Source organism: Perna viridis, chromosome 3, assembly GCF_037379345.1.
Source record: "Perna viridis isolate PV_CMFRI_1.1 ecotype Kerala chromosome 3, ASM3737934v1, whole genome shotgun sequence".
Taxonomy (NCBI): domain Eukaryota; kingdom Metazoa; phylum Mollusca; class Bivalvia; order Mytilida; family Mytilidae; genus Perna; species Perna viridis.
The window spans coordinates 59,041,293-59,053,430 of NC_142447.1; the positions used below are offsets into that span (position 1 = coordinate 59,041,293).

A 12,138-nucleotide genomic window follows, 5' to 3' on the forward strand; every position below is an offset into this window, starting at 1 on the left:
ACGTAGCATTATATGTACTGGTTCTGGCAGACATTTATTCCTGGCAACCGGAAACAGCACTGTCTTCTAGTGTCTGCATGACAGACATTTATTCCTGGATACCGGACGCAATATTATGTGTATGTATATCATGTAGACATGTATATCTGGTTATCCGACGCAAAATTATGTGTATTTATGTCATGCAGACATGTATATGCGGATACCCGACGCAACATTATGTATATCTATATCATGTAGACATGTATATCTGGAGACCCGACGCTGCATTTTTGACAGTGATTTTGTAACATTCTGATCTGGCGAAACTTAGACAAAATATTGGGTCATCTGAACCACATTCAAAGATTTTTTATTGAAGTAGCAGTCTTTTTAAAATAAGGCAGAAGGCGTTTCATGTACAGTATGTAAAAAGCCGACTAAATTCATTTTTATTTCAATTTGCATGGCAACATAAAAGGGTTCCTCATTCGGTTGTTACACTTAAGAGACAAAACTTAGATCTATTATGTGTGAAATAGATGGTGTGTGAAATAGATTGCTAGAGTTGTAGTTCTTGATTTAGTGGATTTATGTGGGGGGAGGGGGGAATACAGATCTATATACAGATAGGACTATAGCAAGGTAAACATAGAGCATAAAAAATGAGGGAAAAAAACAACGTTTGTGCGGTGGATTTTTACCACGAATAACCTCTACCAAAGAATCAGGTATTATATTATAAGTGTACTAACAAATATTGTGTTAACTGAAATATTTTAGGTTTAATCCCAAAAAAATCCATACTAAATTTTTTTTATAGTACAAACAAAAGGCACAAAGTGAGAAAAAAATGTAACTAAAATGAAGTAACACAACTAAATCTTTTGAGAAAAAAAATGGGATACTAAAATGACAAAAAAAAACCAACAGAATAAGCTAACTTGATAAGCAAGGAAAGTGAAAATCTCTTATGAAGAACGCTAAACGATGGAGACACCAACTTTCTTTTAAGTCTAATCTTTAAGGTGGCCTTACATGTAGTTTTGTGAATAAAAAATACGATTTAGAATTTGTATCATATGTGTTTATAAAGACTCATGCGTAATCGCAAGTTTGTATTGATTCGTTAGGTTTCTTACACCAAATAACCTTTAATTGACTTGTTCACCTCTGACTAGTATGTCTTTTTCAAATTTAGATTGTGCTGTATGTACTTTGTGATCCGTCTAACAAAACCATTTTTGTTAAATCAGTAAAAAAATGCAGGTTGATATGCTCGCAAGGATAATCTTAAGTTTACGATTTTGACATTTACAAAAGACGTTCGCATTAAAACTTCTGGGATTTTTTTAATTTTCATACGACCTGCAAGATTGATAGTCTATATATATATTCATTCTTTCGTAACTTATTTGTGCTGTTTAACGAACTCCGGGATAAATGATCAGAAAGTTTATTTGATAAATTTATGAGTTTTGTCGGAGAGATAATCCAAGAGGTGTAATTTGAAAATAGTTCAATGTCAATAAGAAAGAAGTGAGATAATGATGTCGTGTCGCAGATCAATTTGTTTATAATTACGGAGAAAATAAATGATTATATCAAGAGATATTTATAAGAAGGCGGCCATTAAGTTGAAGGATTTCTGTGAAAAGCTACAATTTATCACTAGAAGTACACACAAATGACATGAATTATTAGGTATCCATACACTTCTGTTAATGACATCTGTGCTGTATTTGTTGATTGAAAGGTAAAAAAATATTCTAAAAATGAATAGAGTCGCTGTCAGTATAAAACAAATATAGATTTAGTGACAGACATATCTACAAATAAAAGTTTAGATACAGAGCATACAAACCATTGTCCAGAGAAAAACATTCTCCATCATGTTTGATTGATGTACAGTCAGCCGTACAAACTTCTCAGGCTGATGCGATAGAGATAGTCTCGGAGTCGTAGCCAGTAAAATAAATCGGAAAGCAGGAGGTCTGTGGCTGTCAGCATCAGAATTGCAAGCTTTACTTTCATCTTAGAATATTTTTGTATATATAAATAATGTATATCTCATTATTTTCCCGTTTTTTTTTTTAAATGATCGCAAATTTGAATTAAACTTATATATGATATAATTTTAACGACAATGTATATGTTGGATATGTCAGACCCCACAGCTCACGGTCATAATGGGTCTTCAATGAATGACGAGGAAAATCATAGGGTAGGCTGCAGCTACAAAAATAAGTGTTCTAATAATAATCTAGACTAAATTATACGTCTAATACTTACAATAGTAATAACATGGTAAAAGTTTCAGGTCTTTAAAAGAACACCATTACTGAACAAGCCACTCCGTCTTATACTGGAACATACATCACGCATCATGTAGCATTCAATGAAGACGTACATTGTATTTACCCATTTATAACTTATGTTGGACAATTACCGGTAATAAATATCTGATGCTATTTAACTTATTTAAAACTTGCATACCTTCCAAAAACTCCAAAAAAGAGAATCTCGGTTTTGTTAGCATATGTTAACAGAAATTCACTTATCAAAATAAAAAAAAAAATACCACGACCTGGAAATTAAAATGATTGCAAAATTTCCGAGTCACAAGTGACATCAAAATTTCTATATAAAATGGCGACGATGCTAGAGCATCGATTATCATTTACATTATCCGTGCTTCTGTCAATGGGAATAAGTGCTGAAAGATTGAGAATTCAGGTTAGACGCATATCCGATATTAGATCAATCAGAACGAAAGTTTTAAGTGATGAGAAATCATCTTGGACCGCTTCTTGTAGAAAGACTTGCAGCTATATAATTTCAGATGCAGATACGAAACGAAATAATCATAGTTTTAGTTAATCGAAAAGTAAACGACCAACAAGGAATACAATTGACACAAAATGCATACACATTGGTATTGTGAAAAAAACTCAGGCAGAAATATTTTAGACTTTGAAAGAAAGAATCCTAAAATAAAGCTGTGTCAAAAGACCTTTGAACGATGCACGTCATTTTACATTGAATCAATCAGCCCAACAGATCGTAAGTTTGGTTGCAGATACCGCACACAAGCAAGATCATCATGTACATGTACATGTATGGATTTTCGTATGAAAATTCTCAATACTCCGAACGGAATGAAGAACCCCGCATTCGAACATTCGTAACAATTTGATACAAGATACAATGTGAAAAAAATGGAAATGTAAATCCCGATGTAAAATGCCTTAACAGAGACTATGAAAATTTTACATCTACAATCGGAAGAAACGTGAGAAAGTTGACTGGACATGGTATGAGTACATTGAGGTAACATAAAGTTGACTGGACATGGTATGAGTACACTGAGGTAACATAAAGTTGACTGGACATGGTATGAGTACATTGAGGTAACATAAAGTTGACTGGACATGGTATGAGTACACTGAGGTAACATAAAGTTGACTGGACATGGTATGAGTACACTGAGGTAACATAAAGTTCACTGGACATGGTATGAGTACACTGAGGTAACATAAAGTTCACTGGACATGGTATGAGTACACTGAGGTAACATAAAGTTCACTGGACATGGTATGAGTACATTGAGGTAACATAAAGTTCACTGGACATGGTATGAGTACATTGAGGTAACATAAAGTTCACTGGACATGGTATGAGTACATTGAGGTAACATAAAGTTGACTGGACATGGTATGAGTACATTGAGGTAACATAAAGAATTATAACAAAGAAACCATATTTAGTGAAAAAACCGCTGAAATATTCAGCTATTTCAAAGAACTTTCAGTACCTTTTCCGTCCCATCAGTTCTGAGCAAACTGACAGCCGAATAAGTTCAAATACATTCAGGAAAATCTGGCCTCGGATCACTGTATTTGTGTCCATCTTTTCTGAGAAATTAATGAAATTTAGACAAGTTACTTTCAGAAAATAGTGGTTAAAATCCATGTTTCAGCAATATACAGACATGCAATCTTCGAGTACGACGGGGTTGATAGTGAAAATCCCAAATTCACTACAGAACGCTTATTGGCAATCAGCCCTAATTGTTAAATTCAGAAATTAGTCTCGGAGTAGTAAAATCCATTAGTAATGCATTAATTCACTGATCTGTGTCAAACACAACACTTAAGTAGGCTCCGTATGCGGTTCTATTTCGAATGCTTGTTCTGAATTAGGAAATATATGAAAATCATCAGGAACTATTTCGAAACATTCCATGAATTTTAAAGATAAAACTATAAAGGCCTAAATCAAACTTTCAGGTATATGATAGGAAAAATAATCAGAAATATTCATTGTATATATATAGAAAGAATAAGTCGACACAAACAAATAAAAATATCTAGAGAAAGAAGTCGTCGATGCATTCACCAGACAATAAACACTAACAATAATTTAACTTGTGAATCGAGTAGTAAATACGATGAATGTCAGAACCCGAACGTTGGCGGGAAAAGAAACTGTATGAAACAACGACACATCAAGCGATTGATAAAAAATGTTCTCGCTTCTCTCTTGTCCGTATGTTGATTTCTTGCGTTAACTGTGATATAAGAATTTTTTGACACTGATTTCCTTGATAAGTTCAATGCCATGGATAATTACACTAAACGACTGTGTAAAATTTTAAAATATCCATTCATCTAACTTCGTTATCATCTGGAAACCATCGGGGGGACGGACAGACGGGTGCCTAAACACGCAACTTTTCGGAAGGTATTACTTCATATAAAAAAATCATGTTGTTTTGGTAAAATACTCAAGCCTATTCTGGATTTACCCTATTGTTCATTCCGGATTTTCTAAAAACCAAACATCATCGTCCTGTTTTCTTATTTCAAATTTGATCCTTGCCCCCTCTTAAAATTCAAATGGCATTCCCTTACACTACATAGTTTTTCATTTTGAACACAATTATGATAGCGCAAGATTTTAATAAGCTGTAAATAGCTGAAAATTGAACTTTAAAAATAAACTTTAGTTGTCTTATTACGTTAAGAATTGTCATTAGCCTTACAAACTTAAAAGACGTATCAAATTAAAGATAATAAAATAACATTCACCTTTCAAAAGCTTTAATTATTAATTTTGCCTAGTGCTTATTTATAGAACAAGTCGAATAGTGAAAATATTGTTATTATGTCCCGGTCACATAAAAATCGGGTTTGTAGTGTATACCATCAGGGAGAAACCATTCGATTTTTATTGGGGGATGGCTAGGATGAAATTTTCTATCCCGAGTTTTAAATTTCAAATTTCATCCTAACCCCTCCATCAAAATCAAATGTAGTTGATAAAGTGGTTCAAATCCTCTTGACTGCTTTTAAAGGATCATTCTGACTAACAAATTGTTTTATAGAAGTATCTACGCAGGAAAGTCCCATACATATTCCAACACTTGACCTAATTATCTATACAAAGGAAGTATAACATAAGTATTATTGCAAGCTTAGGAGGAAGTTAAGATTCATGAGTTCGTAAGTTTTTTTTAACTGTCTGCCAATGACTGAAATACATGTATGTTATGATTCTTATGTTGAAAAAGTAGCTTTATTTGGTAAAGTATAAACATGATTCGTTTGACAAACGTTAGCACTTGGTTACAATTTAACATAGAATAAAAGCCTGTGTCCAATTTATTAAAATTATTTTACCGATCACTTCAGTTCTACAGAGTGCCTGTCGACTCGTAGGTTCAAATGACATCAGTTTTACAGATTGCTCGTCGACTTGTAGATTCACATAACGTCAGCTGTATACAGATTTCCCGTCGAATTGTGAGTTCAAAGGACATTAGTTCTACTGATTGTCCGTCGAAATGTAGGTTCACATGACACCAGTTTTTCAGATTACACGTTGACTTGTAAGTTCACATGACATCAGTTTTACAGACTGCCCGTTGACATGTAGGTTCACATGACGTTAGTTCTATAGATTTCCCATCGACTTGTATGATCCAAATGACACTAGTTTTACAGATTACCCGTCGAGTTATAGGTTCAGATGAAAACCAATTCTACAGATTGTCCGTCGACTTATAGGTCCAAATGACACTAGTTGTATATATTACCGGTCGACTTATAGGTCCAAAGGACACCAGTTTTCAGATTGCCCGTCGATATGTAGGTTCATATGACACCATGCAGTTCTACAGATTTCCCTTACACCTTTGGGTTCAAAAGACATCAGTTGTACAGATTTTCCGTCGACTTGTAGGTCCAAATTTAAATTACACTAGTTCTACAAATTTCCCGTCGACTTATAGGTCCAAATGACACTATAGAACCGTCGACTTGTAGGTACATATGACATTAGTTCTACAGATTTCCGGTCGACTTATAAGTCTAAATGACATTATTTCTACAGATTTCCCGTCGACTTGTTGGTCCAAATGACACTAGTTCAATAGATTACCCGTCGTCTTGTAGGTACAAATAACAATACCGGTAGTTCTACAGATTGTCCGTCGACTTGTATGTCCAAATGACATTATTTCTACAGATTTCCCGTCGACTTGTTGGTCCAAATGACACTAGTTCCACAGATTACTCGTCGACTTCTAGGTTCAAATGACATTATTTCTACAGATTGTCCGTCGACTTGTATGTCCAAATGACATTATTTCTACAGATTTCCCGTCGACTTGTTGGTCCAAATGACACTAGTTCCACAGATTACTCGTCGACTTCTAGGTTCAAATGACACCAATTCTACAGACTGTCCGTGGACTTGAATGTCAAAATGACATTATTTCTCCAGATTTCCCGTCGACTTGTAGGTACAAATGACATTAGTTCTACAGATTTCCGGTCGACTTATAAGTCTAAATGACATTATTTCTACAGATTTCCCGTCGACTTGTTGGTCCAAATGACACTAGTTCAATAGATTACCCGTCGTCTTGTAGGTAGAAATAACAATAGTTCTACAGATTGTCCGTCGACTTGTATGTCCAAATGACATTATTTCTACAGATTTCCCGTCGACTTGTTGGTCAAAATGACACCAATTCTACCGATTGTCCGTCGACCTGTAGGACCAAATGACACCAATTCTACAGCTTGTCCGTCGACTTGTATGTCCAAATGACATTATTTCTACAGATTTCCCGTCGACTTGTTGGTCCAAATGACACTAGTTCCACAGATTACTCGTCGACTTCTAGGTTCAAATGACACCAATTCTACAGATTGTCCGTCGACTTGTATGTCCAAATGACATTATTCCTACAGATTTCCCGTCGACTTGTTGGTCCAAATGACACTAGTTCAACAGATTGTCCGTCGACTTCTAGGTTCAAATGACACCAATTCTACAGATTGTCCGTCGACTTGTATGTCCAAATGACATTATTTCTACAGATTTCCCGTCGACTTGTTGGTCCAAATGACACTAGTTCCACAGATTACTCGTCGACTTCTAGGTTCAAATGACACCAATTCTACAGATTGTCCGTCGACTTGTATGTCCAAATGACATTATTCCTACAGATTTCCCGTCGACTTGTTGGTCCAAATGACACTAGTTCAACAAATTGTCCGTCGACTTCTAGGTTCAAATGACACCAATTCTACAGATTGTCCGTCGACTTGTATGTCCAAATGACATTATTTCTACAGATTTCCCGTCGACTTGTTGGTCCAAATGACACTAGTTCTACAGATTACTCGTCGACTTCTAGGTTCAAATGACACCAATTCTACAGATTGTCCGTCGACTTGTATGTCCAAATGACATTATTTCTACAGATTTCCCGTCGACTTGTTGGTCCAAATGACACTAGTTCTACAGATTACTTGTCGACTTCTAGGTTCAAATGACACCCATTCTACAGATTATCCGTCGACTTGTATGTCCAAATGACATTATTTCTACAGATTTCCCGTCGACTTGTTGGTCCAAATGACACCAATTCTACAGATTGTCCGTCGACTTGTAGGACCAAATGACACCAATTCTACAGATTGTCCGTCGACTTGTAGGTCCAAATGACATCAGTTGTACAGATTTCCGGTCGACTTGTAAGTCCAAATGACATTATTTTTACTGATTTCCCGTCGACTTGGAGGTCCAAATGACACTTGTTCTAGAGATTTCCCGTCGACTTGTCGGTCCAAATGACAGTAGTTCTATAGATTACTCGTCGACTTATAGGTTTAAATGACACCAATTCTACAGACTGTCCGTCGACTTGTAGGTCCAAATGACACTAGGTCTACATATTACACGTCAACTTGTAGGTTCAAATCACTTTAGTTCTACTTGTAGGTGCAATTTTTTTTCAATTACATTCTCGTTATAAAATATGAAAGTACATGCATGTTAATAAAGATATTTAAAGCATGCTAAACAAAAATCGAAATTTATGTTTCTTTAATTTTATTTGTATTCGTAACAAGGTTTATATTTATCGGATGGTCCGCTTTGAACAAACCAGGTGATTTTTGTATCACCTGGCTTGGTAGTATGACGTCATTGTTGTCGATTGGTCTACAATCCGCGATTCAAATAATATCAAAGGTGTCGTCTTGATTTCGACCAAGCTTTTTAAAAACATTTGGACTGCCATTCACTAGGAATTAAATTGTATGGAACGTTTTTAATTTTTTAACAGGTTATACTAGTTTGGGTCAGTTTACACTTTTAAGCGGTGTAATTTGGGCAAACCCCAGGTTTTTCCATTTAACATGTTCAAAAATTAGATTCATTCCTTCTATGTTCTATGTTTGTTTATGAACGCTCATTTTTATTTTAGCTAGTATGCTTACCTTTACAAAGCTGCTACATTGCATTGGGTTGTTGGTGGTTATAACCAGAGCTCACAAGTGTTCGTTCGAAGAGCAATGCAAGTGTTATCATCTTCCAAAATATATTATTGTTCGATGTTCACATCGTGGATTAAAACATATTCCGAACTTTCCGCCTTCCACTATAAGTGTTGATTTAAGTCACAATGATATAAACAGTATTGGAGATAAACACTTTATAAAAAACAGAGAAATAAGAATTCTGGATCTGTCATTCAATTACATCACAACATTAAGAAAAGAATCCTTTTATGGACTTAAAACCTTGTCAAACCTTACACTCAATAACAATAACATAAGTGTGTTCAAAGGAGACGTTTTTGAATATTTGCATTCCCTTACCTATCTTAATATTAAAAATACCCAAATTCATTTGACCAGTCTACGTTCTCTTGACATGCCAACTTTAACAGTGTTAAAAGCCGACTTACGATTAGATGGTGGAGGTTCAACTTTACCTGAATTCTGTAATAATATAAAGTACTTAGACGTGTCAGGACATACAGGAATTTGTCGGGTCAATACAATAAAGCCTACTTTATTTGAAAATCTGACAGCCGTTGAATATTTGGATATTTCTAGATGTCAAATAAACACAATATACCAAGGCTCGTTCAGAAAGATGGCATCACTTTCTACCTTAGATATTTCCAGCAATATGTGTCTTAGATTCTCTGGAGTGGCAAATATCACCAAAGACCTTCCTTACACATCGATAAAGGTAGCGAAGGCTAACCAAGTTTATAAACCTTTTGACCTCAATACTAGAATATTAGCTTCACTTTTAAGTCCTTTGAAAAGAACAAACCTTACTGAGTTATATGTTGAAAGTAATAGAATACAGCTGGTGGAAAGTGGAGCATTGCGTTTCCTACCGCCGACCATACGGAAAATGGGATTATCGGCAAATGAATTTTCATGGGGTACGTACTTATTAGAATTAAGCATGTTGCCAGTTACGTTCATCAATGCATCAAATCTGTTTGAATCACATACGCCATATATTCAAGAAGAACAATGCACGAACCACCAGGACGATAACCAAATGGAAAGCAATGATTTATATATCTCGGGGCGTACTCAGAGACATTTTGTAAAATGGTTACAAGGTCTCAATGCCTCATCCTCGTTCATATATTACCTCCCCAAAACCCTGAATACGGTCGTTTATAGAAATTGTCGGCTTCGATATACCATACCGTCATTTTCAATTTCAGAGAATACCATAGAACGCCTAGACGGAGGCAATAATTTATTTTATGCTTGGATTGGACCAATAACTATCTTTAACCACGCAAAATATCTGGACTTGTCATATAATTTTTGTTCAAACGTTTCAGACGTATTTTTTAAAAGTGTCCCTAATCTTGAGGATTTAAAGATCGAGGGAAATCTTCTAGGATTCGTCTTTCCGGGAGATGTTAAAGGAAATATATTGCAACACTTATCCAAAGTGAAAAGTATAAATATGGCAGAAAACAGAATACCATTTTTACCAGAACTTTTCTTCAGAAGACAGCAAAATCTGGTTCACCTTAACCTCGCAAGCAATATGCTCGAAGATATTGATTTCAGGTTGAATCACATGACATTATTGACATACCTAGATTTGTCAAAAAACAGGTTACAACAACTTTCAAAAACTGCGAGAAACCAGCTAGATCAAATAGCAGCACATAATCCTAATATAACAGTTGACCTTAGTGATAATAATTTGAAGTGCACATGCGAAACTAGGGAACTTATCAAGTGGCTATCTACCACAAAGGTAAAGTTTGTCAAAGGACAAAAGTATACGTGCAAACTTTCAAACGGTGAAACACAGCCATTGAAGAAACCAATTAGAGTTTATGAAACTCTAGAGAAAAACTGTACATCTTATATCCCTTTAATTATGACAGTTGTCGCATTCTGTATATTGTTTATCACGGTGTTATCATTAGGATTGGCCTATAGGAATAGATGGAAGCTCCGTTACATGTATTATATGATAAAATTAAGATTTACCAAGAATCCAAACGAACATATTGCTGTGGAAAAGATCTATAGTTACGATGCTTTTATTTCCTACGAGGATGGTGATCGAGCATTTGTACATCATATTCTTCTTAAGAAACTTGAACATGACGCAGGAATGAAATTATGTATTCATAAAAGAGACTTTTTACCAGGAAGGGAAATAGCAGAAAATATTACATCAGCAATTCACGATAGCCGTAAAGTGATTGTGATCATGTCTCCGAATTACATCAAATCTTACTGGTGTATGTTTGAATTCAATATGGCAAAAGTAGAAAGCATTTATTCGAGAAATAAGGAAAACATCTTGTTTCTTGTTTTCTTGCATCAGGTTCCGACGAATGAATTACCGCTTAATGTCCTTGAATTAGTGCAAACGCAATCTTACATTGAATATCCTAGAGATGAATTTGGTAACACCGTGTTCTGGGAAAAGTTAAAGGAAGTCATGTCGTAAATTTTTTTCATAGAAATTGTTTAAACTCATTCAGATTACAATCTCCCCACGGTCCGATTAACAGAACTGTATGATATATAAATCCATGAGGGATGGAATATATATATATATATATATATATATATATATATATATACTACATGCGCTATCCAGTTTACAATATCACATCTCTCTGATCGGCAGGTCGATCTGCAGACATTTATAGAATATATTTAAAAACAAAAACAATGTACAGTTACATTTTTCAACTCAAATTTTTTCTCAAATTGTGGAAGTTATTCTGTAGTATGAAATATCAGTTAATAATTACGGCAACACATGTTGATCTACATCGATCTATTTATTTCCTCAAAACAAAATGGATTGGACAAAAGTAAATCATACTTATTAAGTCCTTTCCTAAATACAATATATACATTTACATATAAATTAATTTGAGATAAATACTGTAATTTGATTGGTTAAAATAATTTGTTATATCTCAATGGATAAAAAAATATTGACATGCCCCTATTCAGTTAAATTCAGAGCTACTTTTCTCATGTTTAAAGATAAAAATACGTTTTAAAATTAATTTATATTAATTGGCAATAATAAAAATTTTGCACTTCGCGCAATAAACAAAATTTTATTATTACCAATTCTTAAATAGAATAACAGAGAATGCTTCAACTTTAACACAGCAAAAAATCAAAAAAATATCAGTTTCATTTACAAATAATACAACAAAAATTCTGTTGACCCTTTTATATACTGAAAAATACAAATGTTTTCTTCTTACGCTAATTCTGGGCGTCCAGATAGTAAAATGTTTGCATTAAGTGGATAAGTATCAAAGAGTCACTTTAA

The 12,138-nt window shown here is 34.5% G+C and overlaps 1 protein-coding gene across 5 annotated transcripts; it reads left to right on the forward strand.

The window, feature by feature from the left end:
- The first annotated feature begins 5,357 nt into the window (after nucleotides 1-5,357).
- On the forward strand, nucleotides 5,358-11,746 carry LOC148623137 (toll-like receptor 4). 5 transcript variants are annotated; one of them, XM_088573687.1, is made up of 3 exons: nucleotides 5,396-5,483; nucleotides 5,673-5,783; nucleotides 8,762-11,746. In XM_088573687.1, the coding sequence occupies exon 3, from the start codon at nucleotides 8,767-8,769 to the stop codon at nucleotides 11,287-11,289; it is 2,523 nt and encodes an 840-aa protein (XP_088429813.1). In that variant the 5' UTR covers nucleotides 5,396-5,483; nucleotides 5,673-5,783; nucleotides 8,762-8,766; the 3' UTR covers nucleotides 11,290-11,746. The 5 variants fall into 5 exon arrangements, with proteins under 5 accessions (XP_088429812.1, XP_088429813.1, XP_088429815.1 ...); XM_088573689.1 differs by lacking the exon at nucleotides 5,673-5,783 and having other exon boundaries at nucleotides 5,414-5,479; nucleotides 8,762-9,736; nucleotides 10,031-11,746; XM_088573686.1 differs by lacking the exon at nucleotides 5,673-5,783 and having other exon boundaries at nucleotides 5,358-5,483.
- Nucleotides 11,747-12,138: the final 392 nt, after the last annotated feature.